The sequence below is a fragment of the Nerophis lumbriciformis genome, linkage group LG34 (genome assembly GCF_033978685.3).
Source record: "Nerophis lumbriciformis linkage group LG34, RoL_Nlum_v2.1, whole genome shotgun sequence".
NCBI lineage: Eukaryota > Metazoa > Chordata > Actinopteri > Syngnathiformes > Syngnathidae > Nerophis > Nerophis lumbriciformis.
The window spans coordinates 4159712-4179575 of NC_084581.2; the positions used below are offsets into that span (position 1 = coordinate 4159712).

At 40.3% G+C, this 19864-nt stretch overlaps 2 protein-coding genes across 5 annotated transcripts in view; both read left to right on the plus strand.

Moving 5' to 3' along the window:
- Positions 1-13693, plus strand: part of gabra2b (gamma-aminobutyric acid type A receptor subunit alpha2b) — a 154555-nt gene extending 140862 nt beyond the window's left edge. For all 4 annotated transcript variants that reach the window (XM_061929355.1, XM_061929357.1, XM_061929356.1 and 1 more), the window contains 3 exons: positions 2075-2227; positions 6487-6689; positions 11078-13693. In XM_061929355.1, coding sequence (XP_061785339.1) covers positions 2075-2227; positions 6487-6689; positions 11078-11386 — 665 coding nt within the window. In that variant the 3' untranslated portion in view covers positions 11387-13693. The remainder of the gene's footprint in view (positions 1-2074; positions 2228-6486; positions 6690-11077) is intronic.
- A 5067-nt stretch (positions 13694-18760) lies between these two features.
- guf1 (GTP binding elongation factor GUF1) overlaps positions 18761-19864 on the plus strand; it is a 31440-nt gene continuing 30336 nt past the window's right edge. Inside the window, exon 1 of the mRNA XM_061929343.1 lies at positions 18761-19136. Coding sequence (XP_061785327.1) covers positions 18933-19136 — 204 coding nt within the window. The 5' untranslated portion in view covers positions 18761-18932. The remainder of the gene's footprint in view (positions 19137-19864) is intronic.

Sequence of the window (19864 nt, forward strand, 5' to 3'; positions counted from 1 at the left end):
ATTCACTGAAAGTCAAGTATTTCTTATATATATATATATATATATATATATATGAAATACTTGACTTGGTGAATTCTAGCTGTAAATATACTCCTCCCCTCTTAACCACACCCCCAACCACACCCCCGCACCAAACCACGCCCCCCCCCCCCCACCTCACCTCCCGAAATCGGAGGTCTCAAGCTTGGCAAGTATGCCTGAAACCTTCACCCTATAGCAACCGCATGCTGTCCTCAGTCACGTCCGCTTTTCCTCCATACTGTAATGACCTGCTGAGGTTGATGTTGTGTTCTTGAGTGAGTGATATTCAGAATTCCTATTGTTGTGAACATAGCACGCCTGTTAGGTGATTGGCGAAGAAGGAGGAAGCGTTGTTGTTGCCGAAATGAGGAGTGAAGATAGACGTGCATGTGGAAGGAACCAGATAAGTTGAGCTGTGTTAGTATAGGTTGCTCAATAAAAGTTTAAAAAGAGCGTCAGACTTGGTGTGCACTTCTTCTGGACGCTACAATATAAACAGCGTGCCGGCCCAGTTATATAACATCTATGGCTTTTGGAACTTAGTGCACACACAACAACCTATCTGGATTCGATAAGAGATTCGATAAGGAATCGGTTCGATAAGAGGATTCGATAATGGGCTCGAACTCGATAATTTCTTAACGAACATCATCCCTATATGCCACACCTGTGAAGTGGGATGGTTTTATCTTGGAAAATAAGAAGTGCTCACTCACATAGATTTAGACAGATTTGTGAACAATATTTGAGAGGAATAGGTATTTTGTGTATGTAGTATATAGTTTTGGATCTTAAAGTTCAACTCATTAAAAATGGGAGCAAAAACAGTGTTGCCTTTATATTTTTATTCAGTATAAATTCAGTTTGCGGCCATCTGAGGAAAAAAGTATGGACGCCCCTGCTCTCGATAGTTAATTTTTGCCATCTTCTCCTTGCTTTGCCAAAGTCGAAGCCGACCCCAGAAAGAATCCAATCTCTGTCGTGTTTTATTTGTGTATCTGTCAATAATATTTGATAATATATTCATATGTTGGCTCTGTACCGAGGATGTCGTTGTGGCTTGTGCAGCCCTTTGAGACACTTGTGATTTAGGGCTATATAAATAAACATTGACATTGATTGATTGATAAACTAACTAAGTAATTAACTAATTGACTAACTTACAAATAATTATATAAAACCTGGTGCCGGTAATAAAAAGTTCTTATAATTTTTAAAAAATGTGGAGAATCTTAAACATTTTATTTCCAAAAGAAAACACTCTTGCTAAAACACACACATTTTTTTCACCCTTCATCAGCAGAATATTTCAATTTTGTATTACCTTCACCACAATATTATGTTTGTCAGTCAGCCAGTCAGTCAGTTGGTTAGTTAGCAAAATAACTCAAAAAGTTATTGGCAGATTTTCATAAAACTTTTAGAAAATGTCCAAAATGGAATAATGAACAAGTTATTACATTTTGGGGCTGATCTGGATAATTTCTACTGTGTTACCTTATATTTATGTTTTCAGATTTTGTCGGTTTGGCTTCATATGTGTTCTCCAACTTTGCTCCCACCAGCTTCTTCTCCCACCAAGTTCTTTCAAGTGACAGAAAAATGTTACTGAGGAGCAGAGTTGCTGCAGTTACATTAGCCGTAGCCCAGATGTTGAAATTACGATATCAAAAATAGAGAATTATATTGTACGATCGACATTTTTATGTTTAGCTATGATATACAGTATGTTGTTTTATCACATAGCACTGGCTGTACGATAACAGTCAGTACACAAAAACTGGGGCAACTTTTTGGTGTAAAGTTTCGTTGAAGAGTGAATCATACTGAAAGTTTGGTGCGCAAAAAATGATGTAGCACGGTATTCGTGTTTGTGAAAGAAAAGTATGTTTAAATGTCCCTAAATCTGCCAAAGCACCGATACAGTATGTATGCCTTGAATTCATGTTGCATCATTTTATTTACATCTCATACGCTGCTTGTATTATAGATTTTATTTGTACGTCTGCTCCAAATCATCCGTTGTGATGCTTTGACCTTTTCTTCTGCTCAGGTGAATACACCGTGATGACAGCTCATTTCCATCTGAAGAGGAAGATTGGCTATTTTGTCATCCAGACGTATCTGCCTTGCATCATGACTGTCATTCTCTCTCAAGTGTCTTTCTGGCTCAATAGAGAATCCGTACCAGCAAGGACTGTGTTTGGTAAGTATGGTTTTTTTTTTTCAAGCTCACATTGAACTCACCATTTCAATAGAATTGGAATGACAAAAACAAAATGCATCCCGTGTTACAGTATGTATCTTTGCCTTCTACACACAAAACCGCCTTTGTGAAGCTCCCAACCCTGGTGAAAAAGCAGAATAAAAGGCTAAAAGCTGGTGGCAAATGGGCAGCACCGTTTTCAATGCTTGACTGCTTTTCTGTACTTGTTTGTAATCCAAGTGGAAATAACAAGAGTGACCTAAGACTGGTTAGCTCCAGGAAAAAAACGCACAAAGAAGTCAGGATTATTATGCTTTCAGCTAACATACTGAATATTCATGATAGTCCTGTGTTTTGTGATCCAAAAGGTCAGACATAAACCCAGTCTTCTGAAAACTGAAACAATAAGTGTTGCCAAACATCCCTTGAAAAACAAAATGGTCACGTACTTGGAAGCAAAAGAAAATGTTCCATACTCAGCTGTCAAGGAACATACACTTTATTTCTATTGCCACGAAAATAAAAAGTAGTCTGTAAAATGTCAATAAAGTTGTTTAAACATGTGGCAGGAAGACTTTTCTCACTGGCACTCATTGAAAGAGGACACTTTCTCCCTCGTCTCTGCTGTTTGCTTCTTTATTTTTTCTTGTTTAACTTTCTTGTTGCCTCTTTTTCCACTGCTCTCTAAAATGTAAACAATGGAATTGATCAACCGGCCTCTTAGCGAAATAGACAAGAAACGCCCGTTGCAAGTCTCGATTTGTATGTCGTAATATGTATATATGCTTGCATTAAGTTTTTTTCTCACTCCAGACTGGGTCCCCTCAATAGGAGCCCAGTCTGAAATTGACTTTTATTTACTCATCCTCCCCCAGCGTCTACCTTTTTCCCACCTTTTAGGTGTCAGTAACGTCACATGGATGTAGTGATAGCTGTGACTTTGACCTTGACTACCGAAATTGATAAAAGACACGTATAAAAGGTATACTCTCTTTCATTGAAGAGAACAAAACACATTTTGTTGTCTGACTTTTCCTGTCTGAAAGAAAAAGGCTAAACACTCAGATATACAAATAGATGCGACAGAGTCGATATTGGATGGTTTAGTGAGGCTCTCGGCTCGGGCAGAGTGTCGAGAAGACAATCAAATTTGACTTAAGCAGGGATAGTCCACTACATTTTGAGGGCCACGTTTCCAGAAAGCTAAGGAACGGGGGTCCGGACTTCTGTCGTCGTTATTAGTCTTATTTTGTGTATTACGGAGAACCAGCGTCCTCAGTAAACATTTGATTTTGGTTTATTTATTTTGTCAGAGTTACAGGAGCGCTCTGATGTTTTTAAATATCTTCTGCAAAAAAGTTATTCAAAGATCATCTCTTTGACAGCACTCTAGTGTTATTAATTAATGAATTAATCTTCTGCAAAAATGTTAGTCCCTCACAAGTTTTTGGAACTGAACTTCCAAGCCACCGCAAGCCCAAATGATGAAAAAGAGAGGACCTAAAATGGAACCCTGAGGAACACTACTGGTATACTTAAATATGTTGAACAAATGACTACTGGCTTTATCTGAATAAAGAAGCTACAGAAACACCTTAGTTGCATAAATCACATTACAAAAAAAAAACAATTGTAACTGCCAAAAGGTAGAGGACTTAAAGGGGTGCCCTGAGGAACGCCTCAGTGATGTAAATCACAAGTTTGGACCCGGGTGTTCTATGTTTCCCCGCAAGGTTAAAATGTTAATGCAAGGATCTGCCAATGTGTTTACAGTGGTCCAAGTTCCTCTAAACAACAAGAGCACTCTAGTGTTTTAGTAATTTCGCTGCAAAAATGTTTGTCTCCCAAGTTTTGAACTGAACATGGGGGCCGGTATGGTGTCATTCCTGAGCCGCATTTGGCCCCTGAGCCTCCATTTGAATAACCCTGATCTAGAGGAAGTAGAAGTTTGCAACAAGGTTTCCGTAAGTAAACCTGAGAAAGGATCTTTCCTGTTCACCCACACAAGCACACTCACTCACTCCCACTCTTTGTGAGAAGTCCCAGAAGAACAGTTGACAAGGACTTTATTCATCGAAAAGAACAGAAAGACTGAAAATAATTCATTTAGTCACCTGCTCACGACACAGAACTGATGAATGACAAATGTCGGTCGTCAGCGAGTACAACCAGTTCAGGACAGGGAAGCCATCTCGCTCTGGCTGACGAGGCTCACTGGGGGGCGATGGGGTATGTGTCCATCGTCATGCTAACGACCCGAGCCAAATGGCAGAATTTTTTGTGATGCAGCTCGTTAAGTCAAATCTACACAAAAAAAAAAAAACATCCTTGTTGGTGTAACTTGGGATCGTGTTTTTTTCTGTTTTTTTTGTGTGTTATGTTCATTGTAGACTGTAAATTGTATATAGAGTAGTTATGAATATGAGTGTGACTCCAAAGACATGCACCTGGGGATAGGTTGATTGGCAACACTAAATTTGCCCTAGTGTGTGAATGTGAGTGTGAATGTTGTCTGTCTATCTGTGTTGGCCCTGCGATGAGGTGGCGACTTGTCCAGGGTGTACCCTGCCTTCCGCCCAATGCAGCTGAGATAGGCTCCAGAACCCTCGCGACCCCGAAAGGAACAAGCGGTAGAAAATGGATGGATGGACGGACTGCTTTTTTTTTGGTCCTCTGATTGGCTGTCCAGGGTGAACCCTGCCTCACTAGAAATGCGCGGTTTGCGGACACAACCGCGGAGTCCGCGGATTATCCGCGGGTCGGGCGGTTGAAATAAAAAAAAATTAGATTTTATCCGCGGGTCGGGTCGGGCGGTTGAAATTAAAAAAAATTAGATTTTAAATAGATTCAGGCGGGTGGCAGTTAAACCAATTCGGAAATATATATACATAGTTAAATGTTGTTACCCACATACGAAAAACGAGCAGGCACCTGCAGCATATGCCACAACAGAAGAAGAAAAAAAAAAGAGATGGACACTTTTACGGAGCGGAGAAGGGACGCCTCGCCGGGGTCCGGGACCGAGGCCCCTTCCCCCGAGAGGGCCCCACAGGGAGCCGTAGCTGAGGTGATCCGCGAGAAGGGCCCGACGCACGTCCAGGGTCACCACCGCGCCCATCGCACCGACACCCCGCCTCGTCCGCCTTCGCCGCGGCCGGCGTCACGCGCAGCAGGTAAGCAGCTTACCTGCCCGCCACCCCCGTGGCTGGTGGCTCGTAACAGGGGTCACTCTGCGCGCTCCGCCCGCGCAGCTTAACTGCCCCCCACCCCCGTTGCCGGGGGCGCGTAACAGGGGTCACTCCGCGCGCAGTGCGCTCACGAAAGGGGTGGGGCTCACCCTGGTGAGCCGAGTGGGCCACTTTTGGTAAGCAGAACTGGCGCTGCGGGATGAACCGAACGCCGTGTTAAGGTGCCCGATGCCGACGCTCATCAGACCACAGAAAAGGTGTTGGTTTATATAGACAGCAGGACGGTGGCCATGGAAGTCGGAACCCGCTAAGGAGTGTGTAACAACCCACCTGCCGAATCAACTAGCCCTGAAAATGGATGGCGCTGGAGTGTCGAGCCCATACCCGGCCGTCGCCGGCAGCGAGAGCCGCAAGGGCTAGGCCGCGACGAGTAGGATGGCCGCCGCGGTGCGCGCTGAAGCCTCGGGCGCGAGCCCAGTTGGAGCCGCCGCGGGTGCGAGGGACATCGCACCTCCACGCGCTTGGAGGTGCGCTCAGCGCGGCTCCCAGATGATTGCGCACTGGTGTGCGTCTGGGCCGTGACAGCGTGGCACGCATTGAATGTCTCTGCTGAATTGGATCAGTCTCCTTTCTTTAACAGGCAAAAGCTTTATAACCTCACTAATGCCTTGCATCGTCTATATTAGATATATAACAACAGGCGGGTGCGGGCGGGTGCAGTTTTGATTAAATGTTATTTCGGGTGGATGCGGATGGTTGACGACTTTTGTGATGCGGTTGCGGATGAAATAATTGCCTATCCGCGCATCTCTATGCCTCACACCAGTAGTCAGCTGGCATAGTCTCCAGCTTTGATACTATGAAACTGTCACAAGCATATATAAAGAGAAATACTTATTTAATGTTAACTCACTGCAACCTTAAACAGGACAAGTCCTAAACATGGATGGATGAATATTCCAGCAATATTCCAAAGCAGAAAGATATTCAATTGTGTTGAAAATGAAGTGTTGTATGATCAATATGCTAATAATACAAAGCAGCAAGCTGATCAAGGATGTTTCTTTGCAGGTGTAACCACCGTGCTCACCATGACAACACTGAGTATCAGCGCTCGCAACTCCCTTCCTAAAGTCGCATACGCCACCGCCATGGACTGGTTCATCGCCGTCTGCTACGCTTTCGTCTTCTCCGCCCTGATTGAGTTTGCCACAGTCAATTATTTCACCAAGCGCGGTTGGGCCTGGGATGGAAAAAGTGTGGTGACTGACAAGGTGAGGTAGAGGAGGAGAACATCTTTTGACAACTTTCACCTGGAAAAAGGATGACATTAACCATACGCTGTTATGGACTGATCATAATGTTTAGCATATGTGCTACTTATTGCAAAATAGTTGGTGAGCAATTAAAAATCAATCAATCATTGTTTATTTAGAGTTATATCCTGAAATATGGATTTGTATAACAAATATAATAATTAAACATATTTAATAATTATAATGGTAACACTTTAGTATGGGGAACATATTCTAAGTAACAAAGATTTAATTTAGAGTTATTTGGACACTAGGGGAACATATTGTAAGTAACAAAGACTTAAGGGTTAGGGTTATTGTAGTTTTGTGTTTTGTTATGTAAGAACAGACCATATTCATTAAGTGGTATTAAAGGGAGAATCATATACAACAACTTCCTTAGTTAGTACTATCCATCCATCCATCCATCTTCTTCCGCTTATCCGAGGTCGGGTCGCGGGGGCAGCAGCCTAAGCAGGGAAGCCCAGACTTCCCTCTCCCCAGCCACTTCGTCCAGCTCCTCCCGGTGGATCCCGAGGCGTTCCCAGGCCAGCCGGGAGACATAGTCTTCCCAACGTGTCCTGGGTCTTCCCCGTGGCCTCCTACCGGTCGGACGTGCCCGAAACACCTCCCGAGGGAGGCGTTCGGGTGGCATCCTGACCAGATGCCCGAACCACCTCATCTGGCTCCTCTCGATATGGAGGAGCAGCGGCTTTACTTTGAGCTCCCCCCGGATGGCAGAGCTTCTCACCCTATCTCTAAGGGAGAGCCCCGCCACCCGGCGGAGGAAACTCATTTCGGCCGCTTGTACCCGTGATCTTGTCCTTTCGGTCATGACCCAAAGCTCATGACCATAGGTGAGGATGGGAACGTAGATCGACCGGTAAATCGAGAGCTTTGCCTTCTGGCTCAGCTCCTTCTTCACCACAACGGATCGATACAGCGTCCGCATTACTGAAGATGCCGCACCGATCCGCCTGTCGATCTCACGATCCACTCTTCCCTCACTCGTGAACAAGACTCCGAGGTACTTGAACTCCTCCACTTGGGGCAAGATCTCCTCCCCAACCCGGAGATGGCACTCCACCCTTTTCCGGGCGAGAACCATGGACTCGGATTTGGAGGTGCTGATTCTCATCCCAGTCGCTTCACACTCGGCTGCGAACCGATCCAGTGAGAGCTGAAGATCTTGGCCAGATGAAGCCATCAGGACCACATCATCTGCAAAAAGCACTAGTTAGTTAGTACTAATAATCAATAATTCTGAGGTTATTGAGGGAAGACTCTTAGTTGATGGCTTACTGTTTGTATAATAAGGCCATGCAGAATAAGGCATTAATAAGTACTTAATGACTAAGAGCCAATATGTTACTCATTTGCATGTTAATAAGCAACTAATTATTGGTGAATATGTTCCCCATACTAATAATTGTTATTATTATACACCATTTATTGTGTGAAAATGAAACAGATATGTTCCTTGGTCAAACTGTCGACATCATAAAATCTTTATTAACTTCAATTAAACCCACTGTCATACAAGTGTGAAAGAGACAACAGGGCTGTATATAAGAACGTCAGAACACTTTTAACTCATTAAAAGTGTAAAGTAGTGATAAGAATTTTTAGAGCAATGTTTTAGTGTGTGTGTGACAATCATTGGTACTTTAACTTTATGACTTGACTCACAAAAAAAAATTCCCAAATTACTGTTTGTTAAACTGATTTGATACAAAAATTAGGGGTGTCCCCAAACAACTTTTTGACTTCTCATATTGATATTGGATCGTTTAGTAGTGGCGAATACCGATAATGATTGTGATCGCATTGTAAAGATAGACAATGGAGAGAGGATCTTCCATGTGCGTGTTATATTTGGACTGTCAGTAAAAAAAAGATTTGACATATCCTCTATTCTGCAATGCCATTTCATAATTTTATAGCTGCTGGATTTCTTAAGGGTCTGATTAAAAAAAAATTAAATCGATTAGTTTAGGTTCTAGTGGCATCTTTTTTTCACATAAGAAAAACTTACAACGTACATCACAACTCTGCGTCTCCCAGAGCGCAACTTTGGCGTGCTAAAAATAGGTTCTGTTGTCTAGATGGCGCTTCTGTGTACAGTAAAACGGGGAATGAAACACGAAACTTGACCTCTTTGTAGCACGTCATCAATTATTTGAAAGTAGGGCTGGGCGATATATCGATATACGCGATATATCGCGGGTTTGTCTCTGTGCGATATAGAAAATGACTATATCGTGATATTGAGTATACGTTCTCACGCAGTTGTTTTAGCTGCGGGCATTATACTACAGACTCTCCTCCTCTTTCCAGTCTCTCCTTCTCACAGACAGACAAGCGCACCTTCTTACACACGTCACATACTGTCACGTCATACGTCACATACGTATACGTCCTCCCCGAGCAAAGAGGTAGCAGCATGGCTAACGTTAGCTGTGGTGCTAGCGGAGTGGTAATACAAGAGAAAGAAGGTGCGAATCTGGTAACAAATGGAGGAATGATTAATTCCCCCAAAAAACAGCAGGGGGTCCATTGTATGGCGGTGGTTTGGTTTCAAGTGGGAATATGTCGAACAGACAACCGTAATTTGTCAAGTGTGGAGCAAAAGCGTTGCTATAAAAAGTAGAATTACTGCTGTAACAAACAGTTCAGGGTCTCCCAAGTTACCGGAGTGTTAGGTAAGGAGGAGGAGTTTTGTCCCTCCAGAGTTGTTGCCGTAGGGCTGTGACGTAGGGTGTGTGTGGTTGTGGAAGGAGGTGTGTGATGTTGACATTAAAGAAGCGGTGGCTACCGAACCTGCTCTAATGTCTCCCGTTTATTATTTTATTAGATAAGTACACTGTATAGGCGAACCCAGGACACTCGGCTACACTGCTAATATGTAGCATCATTTGAAAAGTCACCCGCTAGACAATGAAGAGGGCTTACTCCGCACGTCAATATCTCCGTTTGGTGCCACACGCCCACACCATCAAAATGCCGAGGCAAACATTTCCAGATCAACACCGTATGAAAAAAATAGTGATTTTTTTTAGTTGTGATTTCCTTCTCTGCATGAAAGTTTAAAAGTAGCATATATTAATGCAGTATGAACAAGAATTTTTTAATGTAGACACATAGAATCATCATACCGCTGTGATTATATGCATCAAGTGTTCATTCAAGGCTAAGGCAAAATATCGATATATATATCGTGTATCGCGATATGGCCTTAAAATATCGCGATATTAAAAAAAGGCAATATCGCCCAGCCCTATTTGAAAGCATGAGCAGACGTTTGGTTGCAGAGAGGGAAAGGGCGAAAAGTAAGCCAACAGTGCCATCACGTGGCTATCATCCCTTTGAAAAGCCAACACTAGCCTGACTTTTCCTTCTGATGATCAATAGTTATATTCATCTTTTTTGATTATTTATTTTTTAAATATATTTTAGTATTTTTATGAAATTCTTTGTGTATAGTTAATCTATTTTAACTGGTTTTAAAAGTAAATCATACAACTATTTGACTAGATTGAATGCTGTTTGCTAGATTTGTACTGGTTCATAACTTTTTAAATGATTCATGTTTTGGTTTTTTTGCATTATGTTTTATTTGTACCTTGTTTGTTTTTGTTACTAAATTATAAGAAGGGCTTATCACAGCTATTATTTGACTACAAGAGTTCACATTTTCCCTACTCGATTGCAGGTTTTTGGGTGATTTTTAGTGGTGTCATGGCGTGTCAAACAAAAACAATGCAGCCATTTGAAAGAACTGAACCCTAATACTAAAACAGAGATATTACCTAATGGTAATTATGGCATACCTCTGCATGCTGTCAAAATATCTAAATAACAACAGTAACTGCAGCAAGACAAACAGTATAGCGACAGGTAAGCGTTACCTCCTTAAGTATTCTCAGGGAGTCATCTTTATATAAAACTGCAAGCTGGTAGTGCTGATCAGCTGATGAAGCAGTTGCTGGATTTCCCAACGCAGGTCTCGGACAGTAGCCATCTCTGGACTCTTGAAGTCTGTCACTCAGTTTGTCAGCTCAGGAAACCGGCAAACAAGATGCCTGCTGTTCTTTTGTGATCAGCAGCTTGCCCTATCCCAGATGAGTCCCCAATTCCTGTCTGTCTCCATTGACAAACTATCCACATGTGTTTAATTTTACTCTGTTTCAGACTGATTGGATACTGTAGGCAGGAACACAAACTTCCTGTGTATCTCCCTGAGACTATTTAGGGCGGTAACACAAGCATACACTTATCTCACATTGTAAACAATGTGGTGTATTGACAGTATTCACTGTATTTAATAGTGGATTGTACTTCACTGTCAATTATTTGTCTCCCCGCAGAAAAAAGAGCGCGCGTCCGTCATGAAGAAGAACAATGCCTATGCTGTAGCGGTGGCCAATTACGCACCTAATATCACCAAGGACTCCAGCACGCTCCCGACCATCGCCAAGGGAGGCGCTTTGGAAGCCCACAAGGCCAAAGCAGACGGCAAAGTCCCGGACAGCAAGAAGACGTTCAATAGTGTTAGCAAAATTGACAGGATGTCAAGGATTTTGTTTCCCGTCCTGTTTGGATCCTTCAACCTGGTTTACTGGGCCACCTACCTAAACAGAGAACCTGTCATTAAAGATATGGTGCCCTCCACTTAAGAGGCCTGCTTTTTGGAGTTCTGGTCTGAGGACTGAGAACCAAATACCTCCAGCAACTGTGTGTACATACTTTTGCAGAGTGACGTCCTGGATTGCAGCGTGATCCTCTATTCTATTTTCTACACCGTCCGCAGCACTTTTGACAACTCTGGCTTTTGTAAATGTGTATGTCTATTTATATTCAATGTTTCATGGTGTGACCACGTCCATTAGAGTGTGTTCAAGTATGTGACCACTGTACATACTCAGTAGACCCTTTCATTTAATTTCAATCACGTATTAATATTTTGCTGTAATGCCCATTTTCGATGTTTCACAATATTCTTTGGAGTGAAAGGGTTTTATTCTGTTTTTCCGTCTCAAAGTGGCCTCACTATTTCCTGTCCAAGCAAATGCAAAAACCCAGTTGTATAACATTGTTCAAAAACAAACCTTTTATTGCCTATGTCTAAGGCAGTGGGGCTCCCAATCACCATGTAAAACATATTCAGAAATATTATACTTTGCAATATGAATGAGGATATGATACGATAGTACACTTCAGTACAGCGGTACCTCGTTTTTTTGTTTGCAATCCGTTCCCAAAGGTCAGACGAAGGCTGAATTGTACGAAAACTGAAGCAATTTTTCTTATAAGAAATAATGTAAATCCTATTTCAGACACAAAACAAATTTTATAGAGAAAAATGCACAGAATATTATTTGTTTGGACACTCTGTTGTGCATAATGATATCAATCAATCACTCAATCAATCAATGTTTATTTATATAGCCCTAAATCACAAGTGTCTCAAAGGGCTGCACAAGCCACAACGACATCCTCGGTACAGAGCCCACATAAGGGCAAGGAAAAACTCACCCCAGTGGGATGTCGATGTGAATGACTATGAGAAACCTTGGAGAGGACCGCATATGTGGGTAACCCCCCCTCTAGGGGAGACCGAATGCAATGGATGTCGAGTGGGTCTGACATAATATTGTGATAGTCCAGTCCTTAGTGGATCCAACATAATAGTAAGAGTCCAGTCCATAGTGGGGCCAGCAGGACACCATCCCGAGCGGAGACGAGTCAGCAGCAAACAGACCAGTTTGGTCGTTTGATAACTAAAACGGAATACGAAAACCAAGGCGAAATTTCGGGAGTAATGTGACAGTATACAAATGTCATATCACGGTTATTCTGACCAAAATTATCATAGTTAACATTATCATAATGGTACTGTTGAATAAGCTCAAAAAGTACTTACACACACACTGAAATCTTTTAACCAAGTTTTATTTCATGTGCCATCGTATTGTTATTACAGTGTTTAAATATGTTTATATTCTTCTGTATTATTTTGTAAAAGTTTAAGAGTGTCTTTCAGTGATAAAGGCAAAATGGTGCGCTTCACTTCCGGTTAATGTTACGTCTTTCTGTTGTAGACACGTCTATTTATGGAACTTCATATTTACTTACCTGAAAGTTCAATGTGCACAATGGAATAGCGTTGATGTGTTAATACACGTTTAGATTGGGATATGATGTTTGTAATGGTTAAAGACGGTAATCTGTCTTGCATTCATGTTAGCAGTTAAACTAGCTAGCGATTAGCCCGCTAGCTGCTTCTCCTTGAGGTTTTTTTTTTAAACTGCGGTAAAATTTACGATAATTTTTATTTTAAACGGTGATACTAACCCTAAGGAATTTTATTGAGGTTTATCATTAATACAGTAATCGTTGCATCGGGTGAATCAAAGCACAAACAAAAACCAAGGTACCCGCTGTACTTTGACTTTACAAGCATAATGATGAGTTTCCACATACAACCACTAGGGAGCAGAAAAGTACATGACAAGCAGCTGATTTAAAAAACAAAAGTTAATCAGATTTTTTTAATCTATTTTTTACGCTGTGTCTTTCCAAGGGTTTTTGTTTCATGGCACAAACACCATCGAGAGCTGTGCAACTAAACCAAAATAGCAGATTTGTAATATTATTGTTCAGGTATGTTCAAACATTTTCTCGTTCTGTATGATGAACTTTGATATTCTGATTTATTCCTTCAGTTTAAACTCAAAAACAACCACACACACAAAAAAAAATATTTCCTTTATATCTGTAGCCACACATCAGAAATAGTGAGTTTTAGTCACTTTTATTTTACATTTTATTAATCAGACATTGCATGACGCACAAATCTTGCTTGCTTTCTTTTCTTATCTTGCCGGGTGTTTTTTTTACTTAAATTCTTATACATTCCAGCTAAGAATGATTGTTCACAAGTGGATGCTTGATTCAGTGCACAGTTTCTAATAAAACACATCACCTGCGTCAGATCATTTTATTGACTTTGTTCAACTTATGACGAGCTTTTACTGGAAATATTGAACAAAATTTCATAATCATGACAATATAACCAATACCTTTGTGCTGCAGCTTTTATTAACTCTGCAGGCATTTGCAGGCTTTAGGCTGTACTATTTTCCACTAATAGCTGAAAGTTGATGCCAAAAGTAGACGATTAAACACTTGATTTAGCATTAATCGCAAAAATGTTTTTTAAAATGTGTCACACAAGTGTAAGAAGAACAACCCACAGCTCTTCTGCAGGTAAAAATTGGTATGTTTATTGTTGTTTGTAGGCTTTTAAAGGTACATTTCCCTGAAAATAGGTTGAATTCTGAATCCTAAATCACTCCTTAGTGTTTACCTACGGTACTGTATATTTAGTAGTAGTTATGGACAACTCTACTCACATTTTTATGATTCCATGCATCCATTTTCTACCGTTTGTCCCTCTAGGAATCGCGGCGGTGCTGGAGTCTATCCCAGCTGCACTCGGGCGGAAGGCGGGGTACAACCTGCACAAGTTGCCACCTCATCAAAGGGCCAACACAGATAGACAGCACTCACTCAATTTATTTGAGTACTTGCTTCACCAGAGTCACTTAATGTGCACAAGTGAAACATGAACATTAGTGAAATATTTGTCAAAACTCAAGTTTATTAATGATTTCACTGATTTTACGGACTCATGGATATTTGACCCCGAGTCAGTGAAATTTCAGTCTTTGTTGAGTATTCGTGAATAATTGAAACTCGAGTCTTTGTCAAGCACCTGTTAAACTTAAGTCTTTGTCGAGCAGCCCTGAGTCTGTGAAATTTATGTCTTTGTCGAGTATCTGTGAGTCAGTTAAACTTGAGTTTTTGTTAAGTATCCTTGAGTCTTTGTCGAGCACAGATAAATCAGTGAAACTTGAGTCTTTGTTGAGTAAATGTGAATCAGTGAAACTCAAGACTTTGCCAAGCATCACAAGTCAGTGAAAATGGAGTCTGTGTCGAGCACACATAGGTCAGTGAAACTTTAGTCTTTGTCAAGTATCTGTGAGTCAGTGAAACTTGATTCTTTGTCAACTATCAGTGAGTCAGTGAAACTTAATTCTTTGTCGAGCACAGATAAATCAGTGACTTTTGAGTCTTTTGTCGAGAATCTATGAGTCAGTGAAACTTGAGTCTTTGCCAGGTATCCATAAGTCAGTGAAATTTGAATCTTTGATGAGCACCTGTGACTCAGTGAAATTTGAGTCCCTGTTAAGTACCCGTGAGTCAGACAAAATTCTTAGTCGAGTATCTGTGAGTCAGTGAAATTGAATGTCGGTCAGGTATCCACAAGTCAGGGAAACTTGAACTGTTGTCAAGTAACCATGAGTTAGTGTTGAGCTATTGTTGAGCTCCCATAAATTAGTGAAACTTGAATCATTGTCGAGCACCTGTGACTCAGTGAAATTTCAGTCTTTGTAGAGTATCTGTGAGTCAGTGCAACTTGAGTCTCTGTTAAGTATCCAGTTGTCAGGAAAAGTTTAATCTTTGTCAAGTATCCGTGGGGCAGTGAAACTTGAGTCTTTGTCAAGCACCCATACATCAGTGAAACTCAAGTATTTGTCGAGTATCTTAGAGTCAGTGAGCTCCCATAAACCAGTGAAACTTGAGTCATTGTCAAGTATCGGTGAATCAATGAAACTTGAGTCTTTGTTGGGTATCTGTGAGTCAGTAAAACTTGAGTCTTCTTTGAGCTCCCAAAAATTATTGAACCTTTATTCTTTGTCAAGTGTTGGTGAGCCAGTGATACTTGAGTCTTTAAAGGGGAAATGCACTTTTTTTGGATTTTTGCCTATCGTTCACAATCATTATGAGAGACAACAACACACATCTTTTTGGGGGGATTTTAAAGATGATAAAAAACGATTGAAATATGCGGCTCATGGGAGTCACCGTTGTAGCTTTCAAAGCCCCCGAAAACAACTTAAAAACCCTCCATCAACGTTTTATATACAATGCAAGTATATATATAAGTAGTAACAGACACGTTCATAACAATATGTAATATGTACAATATTTATCCTATTTTGGTCATTTTATGCATTGGTCGAACTGGTTTCCTTGGCGCATTTATTTCCGTTTGCATAGCAGCGCAGATCCGACTTCCGGCAAGAAATGTGTGTTCCTACTTTCGGAAACAAACACGAGTGTGCTTTCTAATCACAGACAACAAAGATTACTATTTTTGGACAAATGAAGATTCACAACCTTATCTTTTTTAACCTAAATATATGGTGGTTGAACTGTTGTTTATAGAAGAGATGACAAAGAGAGGGTGAAATGTTGGAGCAGACAGAAGCCGAGAGAATGAGGTGTAAAATGACTTTGACACTGTAGAGTAATGTGGAGCCAAGTTATTTCAACATAAATGGTGTGCTTACCCAAAATCAATTTGAAAAAACCTCCCCGGCCAGCTGGACCAAACATCGAGTGAGTCACTTTAATATTGATCATGATACACGCAGCACATCAGGCTGCATGTGTACAAACAAAACATGAAATGTGGGCTAATACTTTACAGATAATGTAATATGATTGTTCATGTTTTTCAGTCAGTACAGATTGGTGTCTTATGGCATTGTGTTGTGTATTACAAACTCAATTGCGATTCAGCTGGTGACGTAAAAGCTAGCTTACCATCTCGCCATTGTGCGAGAGAAAAAAAAGTTTCTCGGTATTCGCTCTTACAATAACAATGCCGCTACAGTTTGGTTATTACACAGGTTACGGAACGTAAATGAAGTAGTTTTGGCAGTTTTTGGATGCAAGTTTAAAGTGATTTAGAGGTAGAATGTACCTAGAACGAGCCGGTTTTTACATGTTAGAATGCAAAAAAAAAACAAAAAAATAGTTTTATCGTCTCGTCTCTCAAAATGATTGTGAACGATCGGCAAAATTCCCCAAAAAATTGCGGTTCCCCTTTAAGCATCCATGTCCCGCACTAGGAGCCAGTGACAATTCTGTCTATGCGGTAGTAAACGTACTGGAATTTCTCTTTACCTCACCAGTATTCAGTTTATTCGGTGCAAAATATGAGTAGAACAACACTATTACCACTGAGATGGAAGATGTGCAGCGGTTTTGTTTCCATGTCTGGACTCTGTGACCTTCTTCTTGCACTCTGAAACTGCAGGCTGACAAAATCACCATTGATGGATCAGAGGGATCTAATCAGACCACACACACTCAAAAATCAGCAATGATACTGGAATTATTCAGCAGATCTAAGTAAAAAAAAAACTGATTTTATGATAACATAGCGTCAAACTAGTCAATAATGTTAAATTAACGGAGATATTATTCAGGTGTTTTACTGTTTAGGAGGGTTTTTGGTTCTTTACATATATTTTTTTCTATTTTTACTAAAAACACAATGTCCACAACAATGCACTCAGTGTAGGTGTCAGTCATCATGGGGAAAATATAAAAGCTTACATGACAGACAGGTAGAAAATGGGTTACACCAAGAGGAGTGAAGTTGCTATGGCAACTGCTGTCCATTTTCTCCTTCTTCATTCAGCGGGTTTGAGTGGATTTCCGGGTGTTTAAGCATGTAAGAATGTAAAGTGGTGTGTGATGTATGTCAGGATTTTTTTTTTACATACAATCCTCTACTACCACTTATCCCTCTCTGTTTCCCACGAACACGGGCATTGACATTTATGAGCCGTTACCAAGCTGCTTTGGAGCAGACATTTACCCCATACTTGCCAACCCTCCCGGATTTTCCGGGAGACTCCCGAAATTCAGCGCCTCTTCCGAAAACCTCCCAGAACAAAATTCCTCCCGAAAATCTCCCGAAAATCAGGCGGAGCTGGAGGCCACGCCCCCTCCAGCTCCATGCGGACCTGAGTCCGCTTTCCCACATTATAAACAGCGTGCCTGCCTAATCACGTTATGAATGTAGAATGATCGAGGGCGAGTTATTGGTTTCTTATGTGGGTTTATTGTTAGGCAGTTTCATTAACGTCCTCCCAGCGCGGCAACAACACACAACAACAGCAGTCACGTTTTCGTCTACCGTAAAGCAGTTCGTCTGCCGTAAACAGCAATGTTGTGACACTCTTAAACAGGACAATACTGCCATCTAGTGCATTTGATGAAAGCACTTTTGTGCGTGCTACACAGCAATGCATCATCAGAGAGGGTGTTCAGCATGGTTAGAAAAATAGTGACAGAGAATAGAACAAGGATGGACAATTCAACCCTTAACTCAACAATGAGTAGATGACTGTTATGTGTGTGTATATGTGTAAATAAATGAACACTGAAATTCAAGTATTTCTCATATATATATATATATATATATATATATATATATATATATATATATATATATATATATATATATATATATAATAAAAGAAATATATATAGATAGAATTCACTGAAAGTCAAGTATTTCTTATATATATATATATATATATATATATATATATATATATATATATATATATATACATACATACATATATATATATATATATAAGAAATACTTGACTTTCAGTGAATTCTATCTATATATATTTCTTTTATTATATATATGAGAAATACTTGAATTTCAGTGTTCATTTATTTACATATATATATACATATACATATATATATATATATATATATATATATATATATATATATATATATATATATATATATATATATATATATATATATATATATATATATATATATATATATATATGAAATACTTGACTTGGTGAATTCTAGCCATAAATATACTCCTCCCCTCTTAACCACGCCCCCACCCCACCTCCCGAAATCGGAGGTTTCAAGGTTGGCAAGTATGATTTACCCCAAATCACTAACCGTTAAAACACGATTTTACGTATAGTACTTTGATTATTATTAGTATTCAAATGAAATGTATAGCATTGAAATGATTCATTTACAATATAAACGAGTTCATTTCAATTATTCAATACCTTTTGTTGAGATTTTTACGAGGTTCCGTTTCCGTCCCTATTTCCGTTTTGTCAAACAACTTCATTTCCCAGAACTCTTTGCTAGTAAACCAAAATGGAAGCGTCCTAAAGGCTGCAAGTCCGGGGTGGTTTCAGGGATAAAGGCTTAAAAACGTTTTACTTCTCACCAATGCTTTATTCTCAACTTTGACTTAATAATTGTCATCATGTTCGTTATGTGGGTTGAATAGCTGTAACAACGATGCTCGTTTGCTTGGTGAAACGGTGGTGTGAGTCCCCACTGACAGTATCTAGATATAGTGTATTGTTTAGAATGTACAGAAGAAAAACTCTAAATTATAGTTTGAGTTATTCGGTGTTAAAACATCGCTGGACAAAGAGGCTGCCTGATCTTTCCAACACATTCAAGTTGCCGTCTTCGAACCTCAGCACACAAACTGACAAGGTAAATACTATACATGTGAAGGCTGATTGATTGATTGAGACTTTTATTAGTAGATTGCACAGTACAGTACATATTCCGTACAATTGACCACTAAATGGTAACACCCGAATACGTTTTTCAACTTGTTTAAGTCGGGGTCCACTTAAATCGATTCATGGTACAAATATATACTATCATCATAATGCAGTCATCACACAAGTTAATTATCAGAGTAATACATTGAATTATTTACAATCCGGGGTGTGGGATGTGGATGTGGAGGGGGAGGTTGTTAGGTTTGGTCGATATCAGCACTTCGGTCATCAACAATTACATCATCAGAGAAATGGACATTGAAACAGTGTAGGTCTGACTTGGTAGGATATGTACAACAAGTAGTGGACATAGAGAGATCAGAATCTGTGAGATCTGTGCTTGCCACCATGTTTCAGCATTCCATGTATATACTGTCCCCTGGACCCCCTGCCAAAAGCTTCTTCTCGCTTATTTGGGGGACCCTTTCACTTACCAACGTCTTTAAATGATATTCACTACTATTGTAATTGTTCTATGGTATTGTGAATACACTTGAAAAAAAAGATAGCATAAGAACAAGTATATACATTTGATGATTTACATTTGATTATTTACAATCCGGGGAGGTGGGATGTGGAAGGGGGAGGGTGTTAGTTTAGGGTTGCGGTTGCCTGGAGGTGTTCTTTTAGTGCGGTTTTGAAGGAGGATTGAGA